Here is a 23,341-nt window from a genome sequence, read left to right as displayed (position 1 = left end):
CCACGACTCCGACTCCACAGCCCTGCTTGGCACCACGCTATTGAGCTGTGCACACGTCTATTAGAGTGTTGTCATTGAGGCAGGCGGTGTCATTGTGGCAGGCAATATTGCCGTTGAGGCAGGCAGTGTTGTCATTGTGGCGGGTGGCTTTGTCGGTGTGGTGGTCGACTACGTCGTAATTTGCATATACACAATAACGACTATTTTGCTTTGTGATTCATCCATCCTTGCGTCTTGGATTTCTTTGCTGCGTATATTCGTTTTCCAGGTATGAGGTGCTAGGACCTTCTTTGGTAAGGAGGAGCGGCCATTCCCTTATCAGCCTGAGTGATGATCACATGCACCCCTCACCATCGTTTGCAGAATTAGTTTCCATTCTTCCACTTTTCTGCCCTGTAGGTGAATTACACTGAAGTCGCTGAGTACTGTAACTCCTGGAGAAATTTTGATGATATTCAGGACTCTTGGACAAGTGTGAAGTTTGTGATGGATTTCACTGCAGCTTTACAGGAGGAGCTTGTTCCTGCCGCCGGGCCGGGAGCCTGGAACGACCCCGACATGGTCAGCACATAGCGGCTTATTAAGTAATTCACTCTCTTCAGATCTCCCAGAATCTATTTCTTGTTCCTTCAAGGAACCAGTCAGCAGGATGTCGCCTCCCCCATATATTCATATGTGCATGTAGCTGTTACTAAGACCAGTCCTGCAAACCGTTACCTAGAAGGTCCATTACTTTGAATCAATATGTAAATGAGGCTAAAGTGCTTTCAACTTGTGGAAGCACTTCCCAAGCCTCTTTTAGGCTGGTTTCACACTAGCGTTTATCCGGGCTGCAGAGGGATGTGGACTTCCTCCGTGAAGCCCCGCCCACTGCCGTGCCTCTTCGTTCATCTCCGCCTACGGTGGCATGCGGACCCTATCTTTAACGTTGGGTACGCAGGCCATGCCGCTGTATGCGGATGCCGCCGCATGCGTCGTTTTGATGGTGCGGCATCTGCACGAAACTGCAACATGTTGCGTTCGGTGCAGGTCGTCGCACTGTCTAAACGACGCATGCGGCGGCATCGGCATACGGCGGCATGGCCTGCGTACCCAATGTTAAAGATAGGGTGCGTACGCCACATGCAGCCGTAGGCGGAGGTGAATGAAGAGGTGCGGCAGTGGGTGGGGCTTCACGGAGGAAGTCCGCAGCCTGGATAAACGCTATTGTGAAACTAGCCTTACTCTGGCTTTATTTTACACTCGGTGCCGCCGCCGCTGCCTCTTCCTTCTTGCCTGTTCACTCGTTTGCTTGAAGCCACACAACTAATGATCAAGTAGTAGTAGTCAAGTAGGAGGAGACGGCACTCAGCGTGAAATAGAGCTAGAGTGACAGAGGATTGGGAAGTGCTTCCACGTGTCAAAAGCACATTGTTCTCATTTGCATATTGATTCAAATACAGATTTCTCCGTAATGGAGGCACAGACCGGCCATGTAAAGGTGTTTCTGGACTCAGAGTGACATGCACATGCTGTATAAATAGTTTGGGAAGGGGAAATCCTGCTGACAGATTTCCAATCAACTAGCTTCAGGTTACTGAGATACTAATATGCTTAAAAACTGACCATAAATGATACATTTCATGTCGGCCCTTTTATAAAAATTGCTGCCACAATACAGCAGAAATAATCTGAAAATCTCTGTAAATGTCCGATATCTTTTCATCTACATCTCCTCATTACAACCTGACTTGTTCTCCCTTTCATCATTGTGTTGTCTTCATAACGATTTCTTTTTTTGTTATTTTGCAGCTTGTGATCGGTAACTTTGGCTTAAGTTGGGAGCAAGAAGTCACACAAATGGCTCTCTGGTCTGTCATGGCGGCTCCATTACTAATGTCTAATGATTTGCGAGATATCAATCCGAGATCCAAAGCCCTTCTGCAAAACCAGGAGGTGATTGCAATTAACCAAGACCCCCTGGGTGCTCAGGGATACAGAGTGCTGAAGGTAATGTAGCATGGAGCGCGCTGTGAGACCAACCTGTGCTCATCAGTTATTATATAAACCAGATTAATAGGACTACATTGTTTACTTCATTTCTAGGGGTTTTCTGATTTATACAGATTATCAGCAAGCCCCTTCCATCCAATGAGGGGTTGAATAGATCGCTGCGAGTCGCACAAGTGTCCTGCTGCTCCAGTCACGTTGTAGGGCAGTAATACGTCAGGGCAATGTATGGCCAGTGCTTTATTCAGCGCCCCTTGGTTGTGGACACAGAACGTCCCTTTGGGAGATTGATGGGGACCTGAGTGACTGGACTGACGCCAATCTAATGTTCGGCCAATTCATTTGATATGGGAGCACTAGCCAATAGATTGTCGGAGACGATATAGATCAGGCATGTCCGATTTCTAAATGCTGGTCACTTGGTGTCCTGGAGATCCACTGCCAGCAGAGATGTCTGCCTTCAGCTTTCTCATAGAGAGGACATGTGCACGTCTATGTACGGGAGAGACGACTGTCGGTAGAGCGTTCTATCAGCGTATTGTATGACCGGCAGCTCTCTCTGTGTATGGGGCCTTAACATTATCAGCATCCAGTGAATTAGTGATTATTTGTATGAAGTGGAACATCCATCTAACATAATTAGCTCCTAGCTCTACAAAGTGTTTCTACACCTTTTGTCTACAAAACTTTTATTTCTGCAAGAAAAAAAAAAGCAAAACATTTGGTATAGAACACACTCTATAAATCGGAAGATTTCTCAGCGAGCATGCACCACCAAAGAAACTGAGCCAGCCGCCCCTCCGGGAGTCCTAATAATGGCCGAGGGCAAGCGATCCTGGGTCCACCGTCTGTATCGTAGTAAATAAGGGGAAAAGCTTCTGCACTACAGAGTCACATGCATCATCTCACAGAAGGCTCACTGGCGGGCGTGCCTCACGGAAGGCTCTCTGGCGGGCATGCCTCACGGAAGGCTCTCTGGCGGGCGTGCCTCACAGAAGGCTCTCTGGCGGGCGTGCCTCACAGAAGGCTCTCTGGCGGGCGTGCCTCACAGAAGGCTCTCTGGCGGGCGTGCCTCACAGAAGGCTCTCTGGCGGGCGTGCCTCACAGAAGGCTCTCTGGCGGGCGTGCCTCACAGAAGGCTCTCTGGCGGGCGTGCCTCACAGAAGGCTCTCTGGCGGGCGTGCCTCACAGAAGGCTCGCTGGCGGGCGTGCCTCACAGAAGGCTCGCTGGGGGGCGTGCCCCACAGAAGGCTCGCTGGCGGGCGTGCCTCACAGAAGGCTCGCTGGCGGGCGTGCTTCACAGAAGGCTCGCTGGCGGGCGTGCCTCACAGAAGGCTCGCTGGCGGGCGTGCCTCACAGAAGGCTCGCTGGCAGGCGTGCCTCACAGAAGGCTCGCTGGCGGGCGTGCCTCACAGAAGGCTCGCTGGCAGGCTTGCCTCACAGAAGGCTCGCTGGCAGGCTTGCCTCACCGAAGGATCGCTGGCAGGCTTGCCTCACAGAAGGCTCGCTGGCAGGCTTGCCTCACCGAAGGCTCGCTGGCAGCTTGCCTCACCGAAGGCTCGCTGGCAGGCTTGCCTCACAGAAGGCTCACTGGCAGGCACACATGCCTCACAGATGTTGTGTGAATGGAGTGTGCTGTTTTTAACATTTATTAGACATTTAGCATTTTTTTCAATAATGGAACTTAATATAAATGTCTTCTTCCAGGTGGATAACTTTGAATTGTGGGAAAAGCCCCTTACTGGAGGATCTGTGGCAGTGTCTGTGACGAATCGCCAAGAGATAGGCGGTGCTCGCCGGTTCACCTTGTCACGCGGCGTGCTCTGGAAAGGACTAGCTTGTAAAGACAAGTGTTACGTGACGCAGCTGCTCCCCACACGATACGAGTACGGGAGCTTTAATGCAACTTTCGTCATACAGCTATCAGTGAACCCTTCGGGCACCGTATTGTTGAGGGTGAATAAAGGTCCAACTGTATAAAGAGGACCTGGCACCTGCTTTAAAAATAAATTAAAAGGAACCTGTCATGTCCTCAGATGCGATTCACCTACAGATAAGGGGTTAATCTTCAGGTTAATAGCGTTACAGTGCTTTCCAGCCACCTTATTAAAAACGCGCCTACCTTGGAAAAATGAATTTTGTTCCTCCCAGTCGCTGAAGGCTTTTAGTCATAGAGGTGTGGCCGGAGTGGTGACAGACACAATGAGTGGTGGCTGTAAGAACTCCACTGTAGTTTGATTGACAGCTCTGTCATCAACACATATGTGCACAGCAAGCTGTCTAGTGTGCCGCCGCATGCTTATAGCTGCTGTTAACAGTGCTGTGAGCGATGACTGCAGCTATTCTGGCACATGTCTATGACTGAAAGCCAGCGGCTCCCAGGAGGAATAAAGTTCATTCTCAGTACGGCGGAAGGACAGCATTGTATCGCTGTTTACTCGCAGATTACCCTATATCTGCTGGTTAAAAGCATTTGAGGAAATGACAGGGTGCTTTCAAATGGATTGTAAAAATCTTTTGCTACTCTTTTCCGTTTTGTCCTGTGTTGCTCCATTGCAGAGATATTCACATTTGACGCTTTTAGAGCGCAGTGTGTGACATCTCTGCTTGTAGTGCTACTGAGCATTTCTCCATAGCCTTCACCCCTCCCTCCCAGACACGTCAAATCACAGCACAGCCGTACCTGAGACTGCTAGATCAGCTGCCGAGCAGTGTTGACCGCTTTTGGGAGGGAGGGGTAAAAGCACACCCTGCCAGAGAAGACTCTGAAGAAACACCCAGTTGAAAAACGATCAGAGATTTCACTTACTGCACAGCAAAAGCAACAAATGTGAATATCTCTGCAATGCAGCGTCGCAGCAGAAAACGGAAAAGAGCGTTAGAATCAGGGGAGCTCAGGGACTTTTACAAGGTATTTCACTCAATTTATTTAGCAAATAATACGTCCTCTTTACAGGCTATGTACTGTACACCAGAGGTGTCAAACTGCATTCCTCGAGGGCCGCCAACAGGTCATGTTTTCAGGATTTCCTTAGCATTCCACAAGGTGCTGGAATCATTCTGTGCTGGTGATTAAATTATCACCTGTGCAATACAAGGAAATCCTGAAAACATGACCTGTTGGCGGTCCTCGAGGAATGCAGTTTGACACCTCTGCTGTACACCGTCACACAAAATTTTCTTTTATTATTCATTTGCTTCCTAAATGCAAAGTTAAGCAACTTAAAAAAATTCATCACTAAAAGTCCTTAAGCTGAATGATTTCATAAAAATGTTCCAAATCCGTCAGATCTCCTCGTCTCTTCTCTCCGTGTTGGGGTTTATGCAGTCAGACTGATTTTCTGCCTGTATGCTGCCAAATGAATTGTGCATAAACTGAAGTAAGCAAAAGCAAAGAATTGTAACACGCATGACTATCCTCCATTCTTCGGATCAGACCTACATGTGACGGAGCCAAATTTTTGAAATCTGACCAGTGTCACTTTATGTGCTCATAAGTCTGCAACGCTTCAACAAATCCCAGTGATTTTGAGATTGTTTTTTCATGACACATTATACTTTATGATAATGGTAAATTTAGGTCAATATGTTTTGTGTTTATTTATAAAAAATATCAAAAATTTGAGAAAAATGATAAAAAATGTGCAATTTTCAAAATTTGAATGTTTATCCCTTTAATCCAGATGGTCATACCACGGCAAAACATTAATAAATAACATTTCCCACATGTCGGCTTTACATCAGGACAATTTGTAAAATGTTATTTTATTTTGTTAGCATTTTAGGAGGTTTAAAAAATGTACCAGTAATTTTTCATTTCTTCAAGGAAATTTACTAAATTTATTTTTTTAGGGACTTATCCATGTTTGAAGTGACTTTAGGGGTCTCATACATTGGGAAACCCCCAAAGGTGATACCATTTTAAAAACAGTACCCCCTGGCATATTGAAAACTGCAGTCGGGTTTATTAACCCTTCAGGTGCTTTACAGGAATTAATGCAAAGTTGTATGACAGAAATGAAAATGTGTATTATTACCACCTAAATGCTGCTAACTTCTGAACAGATTACTACAGCAGTCAGACTCTAAGGCCACTATTTGGTCATGAATTGCCATGGCAAACATCTGGACCACACAATCATGATCTGAGGGCACCAATTTGGATAAAGAGGAAGCCCCCACACTCTGTTAACCATTTATAATGATGTAGTCACTATTGACAGCAGCATCTAAGGGGTTAAACAGATTTGGATGGTGCAAACACTGATCGGGGCTGATGCAGCAAGTTTTCAGCTATAGTGTACAGCCGACAGCTGCGGGATTGTCACCTGTATGGGGAGGCTATTCTCTTATATCTCAGGTCAGTTAAAAGACGTATTGGCGGTCATTAACCCCTTCACCCCCAAGGGTGGTTTGCACGTTATGGACCGGGCCAATTTTTACAATTCTGACCACTGTCCCTTTATGAGGTTATAACTCTGGAACGCTTCAACGGATCCCGGTGATTCTGACACTGTTTTCTCGTGACATATTGTACTTCATGATAGTGGTAAAATTTCTTTGATATTACCTGCGTTTATTTGTGAAAAAAACGGAAATTTGGCGAAAATTTTGAAAATTTTGCAATTTTCCAACTTTGAATTTTTATGCAATTAAATCACAGTGATATGTCACACAAAATACTTAATAAGTAACATTTCCCACATGTCTACTTTACATCAGCACAATTTTGGAACCAAAATTTTTTTTTGTTAGGGAGTTATAAGGGTTAAAATTTGACCAGCAATTTCTCATTTTCACAACACCATTTTTTTTTAGGGACCACATCTCATTTGAAGTCATTTTGAGGGGTCTATATGATAGAAAATACCCAAGTGTGACACCATTCTAAAAACTGCACCCCTCAAGGTGCTCAAAACCACATTCAAGAAGTTTATTAACCCTTAAGGTGTTTCACAGGAATTTTTGGAATGTTTAAATAAAAATGAGCATTTAACTTTTTTTTCACACAAAATTTACTTCAGCTCCAATTTGTTTTATTTTACCAAGGGTAACAGGAGAAAATGGACCCCAAAAGATGTTGTACAATTTGTCCTGAGTACGCCGATACCCCATATGTGGGGGTAAACCGCTGTTTGGGCGCATGACAGAGCTCGGAAGCGAAGGAGCGCCATTTGACTTTTCAATGCAAAATTGACTGGAATTGAGATGGGACGCCATGTTGCGTTTGGAGAGCCCCTGATATGCCTAAACATTGAAACCCCCCACAAGTGACACCATTTTGGAAAGTAGACCCCCTAAGGAGCTTATCTAGAGGTGTGGTGAGCACTTTGACTCACCAAGTACTTCACAGAAGTTTATAATGCAGAACCGTAAAGATAAAAAATCATATTTTTTTCACAAAAAATGATCTTTTCGCCCCCAATTTTTTATTTTCCCAAGGGTAAGAGAAGAAATTGGACCCCAAAAGTTGTTGTACAATTTGTCCTGAGTACGCTGATACCCCATATGTGGGGGTAAACCACTGTTTGGGCGCATGACAGAGCTCGGAAGGGAAGGAGCGCCGTTTGACTTTTCAATGCAAAATTGACAGGAATTGAGGTGGGACGCCATGTTGCGTTTGGAGAGCCACTAATGTGTCTAAACATTGAAACCCCCCACAAGTGACACCATTTTGGAAAGTAGACCCCCCTAAGGAACTTATCTAGAGGTGTAGTGAGCACTTTGACCCACCAACTGCTTCACAGAAGTTTATAATGCAGAGCCGTAAAAATAAAACAAACATTTTTTTCCCACAAAAATTATTTTTTAGCCCCCAGTTTTGTATTTTCCCGAGGGTAACAGGAGAAATTGGACCCCAAAAGTTGTTGTCCAATTTGTCCTGAGTACGCTGATACCCCATATGTGGAGGGGAACCACCGTTTGGGCGCATGGGAGGGCTCGGAAGGGAAGGAGCGCCATTTGGAATGCAGACTTAGATGGAATGGTCTGCAGGCGTCACATTGCGTTTGCAGAGGCCCTAATGTACCTAAACAATAGAAACCCCCCACAAGTGACACCATTTTGGAAAGTAGACCCCCTAAGGAACTCATCTAGATGTGTTGAGAGCTTTGAACCCCCAATTGTTTCACTACAGTTTATAACGCAGAGCCATGCAAATAAAAAATATTTTTTTTCCCACAAAAATTATTTTTTAGCCCCCAGTTTTGTATTTTCCCAAGGGTAACAGGAGAAATTGGACCCCAAAAGTTGTTCTCCAATGTGTTCCGAGTACGCTGATACCTCATATGTTGGGGTAAACCCCTGTTTGGGCGCACGGGAGAGCTCGGAAGGGAAGGAGCACTGTTTTACTTTTTCAACGCAGAATTGGCTGAAATTGAGATCGGACGCCATGTCGCGTTTGGAGAGCCCCTGATATGCCTAAACAGTGGAAACCCCCCAATTATAACTGAAACCCTAATCCAAACACACCCCTAACCCTAATCCCAACGGTAACCCTAACCACACCTCTAACCCAGACACACCCCTAACCCTAATCCCAACCCTATTCCCAACCGTAGATGTAATCCTAACCCTAACTTTAGCCCCAACCCTAACTGTAGCCTTAACCCTAGCCCCAACCCTAGCCCCAACCCTAACCCTAACCCTAGCCCCAACCCTAGCCCCAACCCTAACCCTAGCTCTAGCCCTAACCCTAATGGTAAAATGGAAATAAATACATTTTTTAAATTTTTTTTTTTTTTCCCTAACTAAGGGGGTGATGAAGGGGGGTTTGATTTACTTTTATAGCGGGTTTTTTAGCGGATTTTTATGATTGGCAGCCGTCACACACTGAAAGAAGCTTTTTATTGCAAAAAATATTTTTTGCGTTACCACATTTTGAGAGCTATAATTTTTCCATATTTGAGTCCACAGAGTCATGTGAGGTCTTGTTTTTTGCGGAACGAGTTGACGTTTTTATTGGTAACATGCTCGGGCACGGGAGATTTTTTGATCGCTTTTTATTCCGATTTTTGTGAGGCAGAATGACCAAAAACCAGCTATTCATGAATTTCTTTTGGGGGAGGCGTTTTTACCGTTCCGCATTTGGTAAAATTGATAAAGCAGTTTTATTCTTCGGGTCAGTACGATTACAGCGATACCTCATTTCTATCATTTTTTTTATGTTTTGGCGCTTTTATACGATAAAAACTATTTTATAGAAAAAATAATTATTTTGGCATCGCTTTATTCTGAGGACTATAACTTTTTTATTTTTTCGCTGATGATTCTTTATGGCAGCTCGTTTTTTGCGGGACAAGATGACGTTTGCAGCGGTACCATGGTTATTTATATCTGTCTTTTTGATCGCGTGTTATTCTACTTTTTGTTTGGCGGTATGAGAATAAAGCGTTGTTTTTAGCCTCGGTTTTTTGTTGTTTTTTTTTACGGTGTTCACTGAAGGGGTTAACTAGTGATATAGTTTTATAGGTGGGGTCGTTACGGACGCGGCGATACTGATACTAAATATGTGTACTTTTATTGTTTGATTTTTTTTTTATTTAGATAAAGGAATGTATTTATGGGAATAATATATTTTTTTTTTTCTTTATTTAGGAATTTTTTCTTTTCTTTTTTTTTTTTTACACATGTGGGAATTTTTTTTTTTACTTTTTTACTTTGTCCCAGGGGGGACATTACAGATCGGTGATCTGACAGCGTGCACAGCACTCTCAGATCACCAATCTCACTTACAGCCGTGCAGGCTTACAAGCACCTGCACGGCACCCGGAAGTAATCCCTGCAGGACCCGGATGCAGCCCCGCGGCCATTTTGGATCCGGGGCCTGCAGGGATAGGAGGTAGGAGACCCTCGCAGCAACGCGATCACATCGCGTTGCTCCGGGAGTCTCAGGGAAGCCCGCAGGGAGCCCCCTCCCTGCGCGATGCTTCCCTGTACCGCCGGCTCACCGCGATCATGTTTGATCGCGGTGTGCCGGGGGTTAATGTGCCGGGGGCGGTCCGTGACCGCTCCTGGCACATAGTGCCGGATGTCAGCTGCGATAGGCAGCTGACACCCGGCCGCGATCGGCCGCGCTCCCCCCGTGAGCGCGGCCGATCGTGCTGGACGTACTATTCCGTCCTTGGGAATTAGGGCCCACCCCACATGGACGGAATAGTACGTCCAATGGCAGAAAGGGGTTAAGGGGTTAAGATAATGCACACATGGGGAGCGTGGCCTGGACCTGAATGGCGTAGGACGCAGGTTCAGTGAGCTCTGAAGGAAACCATAACAACGCTACTACAACGCAACAAGAAGATTTTGTTATTCATCTTTTTTATTCTGGACTTATTACTTAATGATTCAGGATCAGTTTGAGACAATTTTTATTGAAATCGGTTAGTTTTTGCCTAAGGCCTCTTTCACACTTCAGTCTTTTGGCATCAGTCGGAAACCGCCATTTTCCTCAAATAGCAGCTCCGACATTTTTTTTTGGCGGATCCGCTATTTTCCCATAGACATGCATTAGCGACGGATTGTGGCGGATGGTCGTCCGTTCCATCCGCCATGCGACGGATCCGTCGAAATTTGGCGGACGTTGTCTAGACATTGACGGACATTATAACGTTCTTTGTCTGCGCCGAAATGGCGGTTCACGAAGGATCCGTCACGTCCGCCATTCCATAGAATGGCCGCCTATGGGCGACGGATCCGTCGTGACCGTCATTTCGGCGCATCCGTCGCCCCAATCCGCTTTTTCAATTGCGCATGCTCCAAAAAGTAGATACTTTTCCCAGACAACCCCCAAGTAATGGATCCGTCAAAAAAACGGATCTGTTAGAACCGTTTTCTCAACAATTGTGACGGATCCGTCACTGTCGGAGCAGACTGACGCCAAACAACTGAAGTGTGAAAGAAGCCTAAGTTATAGGCTTTTGTTGGTTACCTCATATCTGATCTAAGGCACCTCTTTTGCAACGTGATTAAAAGTGTGTTTATTCATTTTTACTTTTGTTCTGAGATGTTATACTAAGTCCCAGGATCATTTTAAGGCTAATTTCATCAAAATCGGTCTATTTTTTCCTGAGATATCAGATTTTACAAAGTGCGTCACATAGACATTGCGGGTGTATGAAGTAACAGCTGATCGCTAACTGACAGCCACCATTTTACAGGACTTCACTTCTGCTGATAATAAAGATGATAGCTTTGTGTGACAGGAGTGACCCATTATTTTAATGAAAATCAAGGAAGATATATCCAGCCGAGATCCCCGTAGTCTCTGATCAGCTGTTAGTGAAGTGCGGGAGAGCTTCTGCCGGCATTCCTGTGTGTGCGGAGGATCAGCAACCCTGCGGAGGTGTCTGCCATTCAGTGAGGAGAAGATTTCCTGTCAGAGAGACTGCAGCAAAGCCGGAGCATTGAGACGAGGTGAGAAAGAGAAGAGAAGATCTGCTGTCATTGGACCGCTCCCTATCTTTTTCATTGTGATCAGCTCTTTGCGCGGCAATAGCTGATCTCTGGCTGCTATCCACTATCTAGTGGTGCTGCAGCCTGAAAACAGTGGGACCGAAGCCCTGCTTGGACAGCTGAGCGTCTCACATCAGCTGACTGGAAAACACCGGCCGGCTTCTTGTAGTTTGATGAAGCGTCGGACACTGTAACTACTTTAGTGCATGGTGAATCAGCGGATCATGTTCTCCTGTGCCTTTCCTTGAAGCATCAGCAATAAAGATCAAGAGAGGGTGAGAAGGGGAGAGGTGACCTAGGTAATCTATTCCCGTGACCGCTAGCCTCACCGAGTCTCTTCTCCTCCCCCCACTCCTAGCTTAGCCATTGCGATTAGCTGATTACCGGCTGCCGCCCGATAAAGAATTGTTAGGATTAGGCCTCTTTCACACTTCAGTTGTTTGGCGTCAGTCACCTCCGACATCGTGACGGATCGACGGATCCGTCAAAATTGTTGTGAAAACGGTTCCGACGGATCCGTTTTTTTGACGGATCAGTTATACTGATCCGTCACAAAAACGGAACCGTCACGACCGTTTTCCCATCCGTTGGATCCGTTTTTTGACTGATCCGTTTTTTAGAAGGGGAGGATCTCAATGTGATTGGCTACTGGAAACTACTGGAAAACTATATATACTGTGTATTTACATCACATCTTTGAAAGGGTTTATTAGAGAAAGTGGCAGCGATGGAGCAAGTACTGGCAAACATAGCGAAGATATGTGCGGATTTTACTTTTGAGGCAAATCAGTTGGCAGTCATCGTTCGGGACAAGGAGGAAAGCCTGCGGATCCTGCGGCAGCGGCGGAAGAGAAGGCTGTGGATCCATCCCATCACAGCCCAACGCATGACCCGTGGTGTTTATTCAACACTTTACCTTGAACTTAGGGAAAACCCTCAGAAGTTCTTCAACTATGTGTGGATGAAGGCTGAAAATTTTGAAATTTTATTGGGTCATGTGGAAGATTCTATACGGAGACGAGACACCCAGATGCGCTTCTCCATATCACCAGCGGAGCGTCTCATGGTGACTATTCGGTAAGTTACTTTTTTTTAAATTATTCTCATTCATCAGACTTATAACTTTAATTATGTTTTTTGAAGTTTTTATTAATTATTGTCTTTTCGTTTTGTTAACAGATTCCTTGCAACTGGAGAGTCGTTCTCATCGCTACATTTTCAATTTAGGCTTGGGATATCCACCATTTCCGGGATCATCAGAGATACCTGCCGGGCACTGTGGGAGTGCTTACAAGCGGAATATATTCCAGAGCCATCACAGGAGAGGTGGCTGGAGATTGCCCAAAATTTTCTACAAATATGCCAGTTCCCAAATTGTGTCGGCGCAGTTGATGGGAAACATATAAGGATCGTCAAACCTTCTGGCTCTGGATCAGAATTCTACAATTATAAGAAATATTTTTCAATTGTTTTGATGGCCATAGCCGACGCACACTGTAAGTTCATCGCTGTGGATATCGGTGCGTATGGACGCGCAAATGACTCACAGATTTTTAAAAGTTCACCAATGGGGCGTCGGTTGTATGGAGAGACATTTGATTTTCCGCCCCCTAGACCTCTCCCTGGAACCACCGGTCCACCTTTACCATTTGTTTGCGTTGGTGATGACGCTTTCCAGCTTTCCCCACATTTGCTTAAACCCTTTGGAAGTAGTGGACTGACCCAGAGGAAGAAAATTTTCAATTACCGTTTAACCAGAGCACGCAGAGTAGTGGAATGTGCTTTTGGCATCCTAACTGCCAAATGGAGAGTGCTACTAACTGCCATTAAACTGCAGACTGAAACTGTCGATGATGTGGTGAAGGCCTGCGTGGTACTTCACAATTTTGTTTTATCAAAAGAACATGTTTCCCTGGAGGATAATGTTTCAGAAAGCACCTTGCCGGACTACCACAACACAACTTTTCGCAGTCCTGTAGCAGTCTCCAGAATGCGGGACAATTTTGCAGACTATTTCATGTCTCCTGCAGGATCAGTTGACTGGCAGTATCAAATGGTTTAAAAAAAATGTTTTTCAAACTTGTAAAAATACCATTTTTTTGTTTGGTTAACCTTGCTGTATTTTGTATGTTTTGTACCGGTACCCTTTAAACATTTTGTAATGTTTACTATTACCATAACCTTGGTGGTTTTAATACAGTTTTTTAAAAAAAAAAACAGACAAAATTGTTTTTAAACCACAAAAAGTTTTATTTATTTACATACAGTTTTTAAAGGTTCTCATAATTTGGGGTGGAGATAGTAGCGGAGGGGCTGACAGGGCGGGCCACGTCGATAGGGGGGGACAGGACATCACGGGGAGGAACAGAAGTGGAATGGCTGGTGAAAACATGAGGTTGGGAAGGGAGTTGAGGTACAGATGTGGTCTGTGTGAGGTATGGTGAAGGTGTTGGTGGGGGTGGGAACGGTGAAGTTAAAGGGGAAGAATGGAAAGGGGAAGGTAGGAACTGGGAAATACTGAGGGGGGAAGAAAGGTATGGCGAAGGAGTAGGATGGACGGGAGGAGGATGGACGGGAGAAGGATGGACGGGAGGAGGACGGACGGGAGGATAGACGGCGACTTGAGAGGGGAAAGGTGTTGAAACATGAAGGGTGGGTGGAGGGGCTTGGGACATCGCCTGCGCTAGAGCAGTGTGGCAGCCTTGCATCACATGCATCTGCAGGTCAGGAGTTAGATTCTCCATGTGCCTGAGGACTGACTGAAAAAAGCAGTGTCTTGGTGACTGGTTTGCATCTGACTGCAGCCTATCCAGACGACTGCTGAGTTCCAATATGCATTTGTGAAGCATATTGTACCCAGCAGACGTTTGCTCACCCAAAAGCTTGATGGCATTCTGGAAGGCTGCATTCAAATGCAAAAATTCAGGCGCATAGCTCCTTTCCTGACCTCTCTGGCGCTGCCGTCCTGACCCCAAAGGTGGTCTAGATGTTGCGGCAGTGTCAGAGGGGTGGGGTAAAGGGAACTCCATCTCATCACCTGCAGCTTCAAGTGACGAAGTCCACCCTGCTGCTCCAGCGCTGGTGGATGGGGCCGAGGGATCACACAAAAGGGAAGGTGCAGACACAGAAGGGTCGACGTGGTCCCCGGTGGCGGACCCCTGAGGGATCGCTCCAGAGGGGTGCAACTCTGATGCAGGCTCCCGAGTGCTGCTGACAGTACTGTTAAAGAAGAAACAAACAAAAAAATTAGTATCTTGATATTACAATTGCCCTTGCTGCCAAAAAAAAAATAGAAGGTTACACATTTTAACAGTTTGACTGAAAACTTGTGGTGTTGAATATTTACCTTCTGCTCAGCAGCGGAGGAACGACAGGGCTCTGGAATGCTTATACCTGCTCCTGCGTCCTCTAGATCCACTCGGGGCCTGCATCTCCTTATTGAACTCCCTCTTAAAGCGATCCCTCAGTGACCGCCACCGCACGATTACCCTGTTACCTGGAAAGAGAAATCAAAAAAAGGTTACTATACAACACATTAAATCATGCTAACACACGTTAATGAACTGTGAATACTTACGTGCTAGATCCTGGGCCCCAGCATTGAGTTCCTCCCAGTTATCAATGACAGCATTGCACACTTCCTCCCATAGCCGTCGGGTGACGTACTGGTCAGCATGGCGGCTCCCGACTTTGGACCGCTTGGATGAGGGTGTCCACGTCTATGCCCTCGTCCTCTTCCTCATCCTGTTCGGGAGCACGCTGTGAAGCCTTTTAACAAAAAAAAAAAAAGAATAAAAAGGGAAAGATTATAACACATGAATTTTACAGTTTGCTAAACACCAAACCAAAAAAGGAACTTACTCTTCGGTGACTGCCGCACCTAGCATTCCGACGGCTATGGTAGGTGCTCTGAGGAACTCTACGTCGAGCCCCGGATTGTGAAGACTAATAAAAAAAAAATAAATAAGAAATAAATTATGTGCTTGGATGGAAGCATATGTACCGTGTGTGTGCTGTGCTGAATGTTTGTGTTGAGTGTAGTGTGTTTTATGTGAGGATCTGTATCTGCAAAACTTACACTATGCGCTCCCGCTCCTCTCATTTCTCCACCCTGCCCGTCTCCTTCATGAAGCTGCTCCTCTGCTGCTGCTGCTCCTCCATCATCTTCCTGTGAAAACAGAATAAATACATATAGGGTTCAAAAACATTACCAGAGATGTACCAAAAAAAATTTAGGAATAAAAAAAAAAAAACCTCAGGTGGCTGACGATGTGAGGGGGGGCTCTCAGATGAAGACATTGTTATTCTGCCTGAGTTTGTCTTGGTCCCTAGAATCTGCAAGTATAAAGAGAGTTCTAAGCTACTATACAAAAGGATAGACGCAGCTTTTCGGGACTTTATACTTACATGTTTTCAAAACTTTGGGGGGTCTGCCTGCGTCGTCTTGGTCCCTAGAATCTGCGAGTATAAAGACAGTTCTAAGCTACTATAAAGTGGCGTAACTACAAAGTTATGGGCCCCGGTGCGAACTTCCAAATGGGGCCCCCCCGCCAAAATATTTTCCACCCAAATCCACATCCTGCCCCATCCATCTCCACATCCTGCCCCATCCATCTCCACATTCTGCCCCATCAGTCTCCGCATTCTGCCCATCTGACTCCGCATTCTGCCCATCCATCTCCACATTCTGCCCCTCTCTCCACATCTCACCAGAACAGCAGGAACCAGAAATCTGCTGCTGGTTGATACCAGATAAACACGAGCTGCACACAACCAGGACTGAGCTGCTGAGAGCTGAAGGACCTGATGTGACCTCATCGTCATGTGATCAGGAGGCGGAGCTGATAAATGCTGAAAGCCCTATGATAGTGATGACGTCACCACAGGATCTTCAGCTCTTTCTTTCAGAGACAGTTTCAACCTTATAAAAAAAATTCCCTCATTCAAAGTTAAAATACCAATACCCAAAAATGATAATTATGGTTACCCTAGTTATAACCAGATAACATTTTGTATACCAAAGGTTTGCATTCTGCATTTAGATATAGAACCTCAAACACCTTTATTGAATGTAGACCAGTTTTAAATTTATCTTGAAATCATACTACGGACAGTTTTGTGTAATTTTTATTCCAAATTTTTTTTTTCTTTTTTTTTTGTTTGGACAGTAGGAGCTACACTGCTCTTTATTTGAAATACCAGTACAGTATGTTAATGTATGAAAAATCACCAAAAAAATGCAGAACACATCACACAGCATTTACAAACACACACACACGCACACACGTCACAGCACAGCCATTAAAAATACCAGCACAGTATGAAAAATAAAACACATGTCAGGCAGGCAGGCGGTCGGGCACACATCACACGGCATACACACACACGTCACAGCACAGCCATTAAAAATACCAGCACAGTATGAAAAATAAAACACATGCAAGGCAGGCATACACACACACGCTGGATGGCAGTACTCACATAGCAGTCTCTGGCAGGGTCTCTCTTGCTGGCAGGATGTCTTTTGCTGGCAGGATCTCTCTTGCTGGGATCTCTCTTGCTGGCAGGATGTCTCTTGCTGGCAGGATGTCTCTTGCTGGCAGGATGTCTCTTGCTGGCAGGATCTCTCTTGCTGGGATCTCTCTCGCTGGCAGGATGTCTCTTGCTGGCGGGATCTCTCTTGCTGGCGGGATCTGTATTCTCTCTTGCTGGCAGGATCTGTGTTCTCTCTTCATGGCACATTGAAAAATGAGGCTCACCTGTCCTGTTTATATAGTTTTGGGGTTGTCTAGGAAAAGTATCAACTTTTTGGAGCATGCTCAGTTGAAAAAAACGGATTGGGGCGACGGATCCGCCAAAAAACGGATCGTGACGGATCCGTCGTCCATAGGCGCCCATTCTATAAAATAACGGACGCGACGGATCCGTCGCGGACCGTTAATTAGGCGGCGACAAAAAACGTTACAAAGTCCGTCGATGTCTAGACAACGTCCGCCAAATTTCGACGGATCCGTCGCATGACGGATAGAACGGATGACCATCCGTCACAATCCGTCGTTAATGCAAGTCTATGGGGAAAAAACCGGATCCGTCGAAAATAAAAACGGATCCGTTATTTGAGGAAAATGGCGGTTTTAGACTGACGCCAAAAAACTGAAGTGTGAAAGAGGCCTTAGCCTCTAACGCTCAATGCCTAAATAGATATTTAAGGCTAAAGTACAAAGTGGCTGATAACAGAATTTTTATTAGTTTTATAATAAGTCATATTAAATATTAGTGTCTTTGGTTTTGACACAAAATTATTCTAAAAATAACAATTTTTGAAAGTGGTTATTCACTCATTTAAAGGATTTAATTCAGATATAAGCTTTAGGTATAAAATATAAATTTAGGTCGCAGAGTTAAATAAATACATAGACAATAAGGGTATGTGCACACGTTCGGTTTTTGTCAGGAAATTTCTGCAAGAAATCCTGGACATTTCTGCCAGAAATCCTCATGCGTTTTTTGCGTGTTTTTTTCCGGAGCTTTCCCAATGCATTAAATAGCGTGAAAAACGCGAAAAATCCGCAAAATGAATTGAACATGCTGCTTGTTTTACAGCGATGAGTTTTTTTCACAGAAAAAAAAACGCATCATGTGCACAAAAATTGCGGAATGCATTCTAAATGATAGGATGCATATGTATGCATTTTAAATGCGTTTTTATCGCGAAAAATCCTGAACGTGTGCACATGCCCTAATACAGATTTTAAATAAGCTGTTATAACATACTACTAAGTCTTTGTCTATTTTAAGCCTCTTCTTTGAATTTCAGAAATAATCTAATTTTACCTAATAGTTGGCCTATGTCAGTTACAAAAACTACTATTCTGTTTTGAGTCTTATTTTTTTATTTTTCAAACTCACTTTTTTTGTTTGAGCCTACTCTAAGTAGGGGAATCTACCTTCACTATGAATTCTAACATTACTAAAAATAAATCTACTTCCTCCACCTCAAACAAGTCTTTTAAAAACAAGGGTACTATTTGTCATCCATCTGAGGACTCCGTAAATACTTTTAAGTCCTTTAAAGTCCAGGTCTCCTATAAAAATAGGATATTCAAACATCCTTTCAATCTTCTCAAACATCCTCTTTAGGAAAAAAGAATAATCATACAGAATCCACATTGTCCATTAAAGATACTGAATCCATTAACACGTCTCAAAATCAAAAAGGAAAGATCCGGGCAGTTGGGGTGAAAAATTTGATTCTCCGGGAGAAGATTCAGGAGAATTACTCCTCTAATATAAGTCCAGATAAACCTGGCTTTAAAAAAGTCAACAACTTTCTTTGACTTTCCTATTACAGATAAAGATACCATTGAAAAATACCTGTCTAATTTAGCTAAAATAATTGGAGAAGATCTATCCATTAAATTAGAAAAACAATTTTTAATTTTTCAAAATAGCGTACCTTTGATTTATCTAATAAAAAATTTGAACAACATGATAAAAGGATTGAAGTGGAAAAAAATATTTAAAAAAAATTAACAAATGATAATCAAGATATTGTTTCAGAATTGCAAAAATTAAAATTAAAAATGGCAGACCTCGAAGATAGAAATAGAAGAAAAAATCTCAAAATAAGAGGAATTCCAGAAAATGTATCAAATCATAAACTTACTGGCCATGTCAAGACCGTATTTAAAAAAATTTGTTCCACTCTTTCTGATCAAGATTTAACTCTTGAAAGAATACATCGTCTCCAAAAACAGTCTAATATACCGGCAGAGTTCCCTAGGGATACTATCTTACGCTTTCACTACTTTCATGTAAAAGAAAAAGTTCAAAATTACATTAAAACAGAGAAGAAATTCCTGGTACGCTACCAACACCTGAAACTCTTCACGGATCTCTCTAAAGCTACTGTAGATGGTAGAAAAGCATTCAAACCAATTACGGCAGCTTTGAGAGACAAGGAGATCCCCTATAAATGAGGTTTCCCCTTAAAACGTCTAGTCCTCTTTAAAGGTAAAACAATACCACTTCTCACCCCCAAAAAATGGATCTGACTTTCTAACCTCAATTGGTAATAATGTTCAGACAAAAATCGGTCCCTCTTCAGATCCTAATAAAATTACTTGAATTACCTTCCTATTCTGCTATTATTAACAAGTTGTTTTTTTTTTTAATGGTTATATTTGAGATATTACATATATTACATATATTACATTACATTTTCTTCTAAATAAAGTTTCCTTTAAGAACTTTATTTCCACAGACTTTTCCCCACAGGTGAAGTAGAATCCTTTTCAAGGATTCCTTCAAGAGGACTTTTAAGCTTTAAATATACCGTATATACTCGAGTATAAGCCAACCCGAGTATAAGCAAACCCCCCTAATTTTGCCACAGAAAACTGGGAAAACTTAATGACTCGAGTATAAGCCTAGGATGGGAAATGCAGCAGCTACTGGTAAATGTCAAAAGTAAAAATAGATACCAATAAAAGTAAAATTAATTGAGACATCAGTAGGTTAAGTGTTTTTGAATATCCATATTGAATCAGGAGCCCCATATAATGCTCCATAAAGGTTATAAAGGCCCCATAAGATGCTCCATAGACACATTTGCCCAATATAATGCTGCACAAATGCTGATTATGGCCCCATAAGATGCTCCATAAAGATATTTGCCCCATATAGTGCTGCACAAACCTTTATTATGGCCCTATAAGATGCTCCATACAGACACTTGCCCCATATACCATAGTGCCCTACAAACGTTAATTATGGCCCCATACAGACACTTGCCCCATATAGTGCTGCACAAACGTTATGGCCCCCATATAGTGCTGCACAAACATTATGGCCCCATATAGTGCTGCACAAACATTATGGCCCCATATGGTGCTGCACAAACATTATGGCCCCATATGGTGCTGCACAAACAGGGCCCCATATGGTGCTGCACAAACAGGGCCCCATATGGTGCTGCACAAACATTATGGCCCCATATAGTGCTGCACAAACATTATGGCCCCATAGATGCTCCATACAGACACTTGCCCCATTTGCTGCAATAAAAAAATAAATTACATACTCACTTCTCCGTCGCTCAGGCCCCCGGCACTTTCAATAGTCACCTGCAGTGCACCTCGTTCCGACGCCACTCCATGCTCAGCACTGACGTTCAGCAGAGGGTGCGCACTAACCACGTCATCGCGCCCTCTGACCTGAGCGTCACTGCTGAAGACAGAGCGGCGCCCTGAACGAGGAAAGGTGATTATCGCGCAGCGCAGCGCTCCCCTCCCCGCATACTCACCTGGTCCTGGCGCTGTGCAGTCCCTGCTTCCCCGACGCCGCAGCTTCATCCTGTACTAAGCGGTCACCGTTACCGCTCAATACAGTAATGAATATGCGGCTCCACCTCTATGGGAGGTGGAGCCGCATATTCATTGCCATAATGAGCGGTACCATGTGACCGCTCAGTACAGGAAGAAGCTGAAGCTGCTGCTGCCGGCGCCGGGGAAGCCAGGGACCTGCAGGGACCGCGCCTGGACTAGGTGAGTATTTTTAGACAGCCCCCGCTCCCCCTCCCCTGCCGACCCCTGGGTATGACTCGAGTATAAGCCGAGAGGGGGACTTTCAGCCCAAAAAAGTGGGCTGAAAATCTTGGCTTATACTCGAGTATATACGGTAAGTTCTGTTGTTTTGATTAGATAACTTTAGAGATGAGTTTTATTAATAAGTTTCTCTTTACAGATTTTTTTTTACAGGTTCCTATAACACTAGCCAAACAGGTTAACAGACATAAATATAATTAAAAATCTTTTATCACACTGGTTAACCTTCCCCTACTATGAGTATTAAAATACTAACCTATAATGTAAGGGGATTAAATAGCTCTCAAAAAAGATTTTCCCTATGGGAAGAAATTATTAAAAAACAAGGTGATATAATTTGCATCCAAGAGTCGAAATTCAAGGTAAATGATAGTCCCCCCAAAAAACTTCCCATATATATTTAAATCTGAGAATTTAAAAAAAAAGGCTGGGGTCATAACGATAGTTAACCCCTTCAAGACCTTGGGATTTTCCGTTTTTCCGTGTTCGTTTTTCATTCCCCTCCTTCCCAGAGCCATAACTTTTTTATTTTTCCATCAATATGGCCATGTGAGGGCTTATTTTTGGGAGGAAGAGTTGTACTTTTGAATGATATCATTGGTTTTACCATGTCGTGTACTAGAAAACAGGAAAACAATTCCAAGTGCGGTGAAATTGCAAAAAAAGTGCAATCCCACACTAGTTTTTTGATTAGCTCTTTTACTAGCTTCAATAAATGCTAAAACTGACCTGCCGTTATGATTCTCCAGGTCAGTACAAGTTCATAGACACCTAACATGTCTAGGTTCTCTTTTATCTAAGTGGTGAAAAAAAATTCCAAACTTTGCTAAAAAAAAAAAAAATTGCGCCATTTTCCGATACCCGTAGCGTCTCCATTTTTCATGATCTGGGGTCGGGTGAGGGCTTATTTTTGGCGTGCTGAGCTGGCGTTTTTAATGATAGCATTTTGGTGCAGATACGTTCTTTTGATCGCCCGTTATTGCATTTTAATGCAATGTTGCGGCGACCAAAAAAACGTAATTCTGGCGTTTCAAATTTTTTTATCGCTACGCCCCTTTAGCGATCAGGTTAATCCTTTTTTTTTATTGTTAGATCGGGCGATTCTGAACGCGGCGATACCAAATATGTGTAGGTTTGATTTTTTTTATTATTGATTTATTTTGAATTGGGGCGAAAGGGGGGTGATTTAAACTTTTATTTTTTATTTTTTTTTTTCACATTTTTTTTACTTTTTTTTTTTTACTTTTGCCATGCTTCAATAGCCTCCATGGGAGGCAAGAAGCTGGCACAACACGATCGGCTCAGCTACATAGCAGCGATTATCAGATCGCTGCTATGCAGCAGAAATGCAGGTGTGCTATGAGCGCCGACCACAGGGTGGCGCTCACAGCTACCGGGGATCAGTAACCATAGAGGTCTAAAGGACCTCTATGGTTACTCTGCAGAAGCATCGCCGACCCCGATCATGTGACGGGGGAAGTGCCGGTTAAATGCCGCTGTCTGCGTTTGACAGCAGCATTTAACTAGTTAATAGCGGCAGGTGAATCGCGATTTCACCCGCCGCTATTGCGGGCACATGTCAGCTGTACAAAACAGCTGACATGTCCCGGTTTTGATGCGGGCTCACCGCCGGAGCCCTGCATCAAAGCGGGGTATCTGACCTCGGACGTACTATCCCGTCCGAGGTCAGAAAGGGGTTAAAGGAGCTCACCGGGACTCTTTCGCCCAAGGCCCATGAAAACCTGGAGCCAAAGTAGGAGCAATCAGACACTGCGGTCTTCTGGTTCCACACTGTTGCGGTAACCCCGTGACAGTACCTCCTCTTCTACGAGAGACCTCCAGAACCCCAGGACCAGGCTTGTCAGGGTGTGCCACGTGAAAAACCTGGACCACTCTGGCCGCATGAACATCAGATGCAGGTACCCACATCCTCTCCTTAGGACCGTGCCCATTTCAATATACCAGATACTGAAGCGACCAATGAACAAGACAAGAATTCAAAATCTTTGCAATCTGAAACTCTAAATTACCATCGACAATGACAGGAGATGGTGGTAGAGGTGAAGATACAGAAGATGCAACATATTTTTTGAGGGGAGAACGATGAAGTACATTATGGATCGTAAAAGTAAGCGGTAAAGCAAGGCAAAATGCTACGGGATTGACGATGGCTACGGTCTTATAAGGACCAAAAAACCTGGGACCCAGTTTCCAAGACGGAACCTTCAGCTTAATGTTCCTAGAGGACAACCACACTAAGTCACCAACAAACACATACAATAGCGCCCTGACTTTTA

At 44.1% G+C, this 23,341-nt stretch overlaps 1 protein-coding gene across 2 annotated transcripts in view; it reads left to right on the top strand.

Annotated features, from left to right (window-relative positions):
* Positions 1–5,716, top strand: part of GLA (galactosidase alpha) — a 75,070-nt gene extending 69,354 nt beyond the window's left edge. The window contains exons 5-7 of one of the 2 annotated variants that reach the window (XM_077283313.1): positions 400–561; positions 1,792–1,989; positions 3,697–5,716. In XM_077283313.1, coding sequence (XP_077139428.1) covers positions 400–561; positions 1,792–1,989; positions 3,697–3,969 — 633 coding nt within the window. In that variant the 3' untranslated portion in view covers positions 3,970–5,716. The remainder of the gene's footprint in view (positions 1–399; positions 562–1,791; positions 1,990–3,696) is intronic. The other variant, XM_077283314.1, reaches the window with a different exon arrangement.
* The last annotated feature ends 17,625 nt before the right edge of the window (positions 5,717–23,341 follow it).

The sequence above is a fragment of the Ranitomeya variabilis genome, chromosome 2 (genome assembly GCF_051348905.1).
Source record: "Ranitomeya variabilis isolate aRanVar5 chromosome 2, aRanVar5.hap1, whole genome shotgun sequence".
Classification (NCBI taxonomy): Eukaryota; Metazoa; Chordata; class Amphibia; order Anura; family Dendrobatidae; genus Ranitomeya; species Ranitomeya variabilis.
The sequence above is the reverse complement of the archived record's forward strand: the minus strand, read 5'-3'. Positions and strand labels throughout refer to the sequence as shown.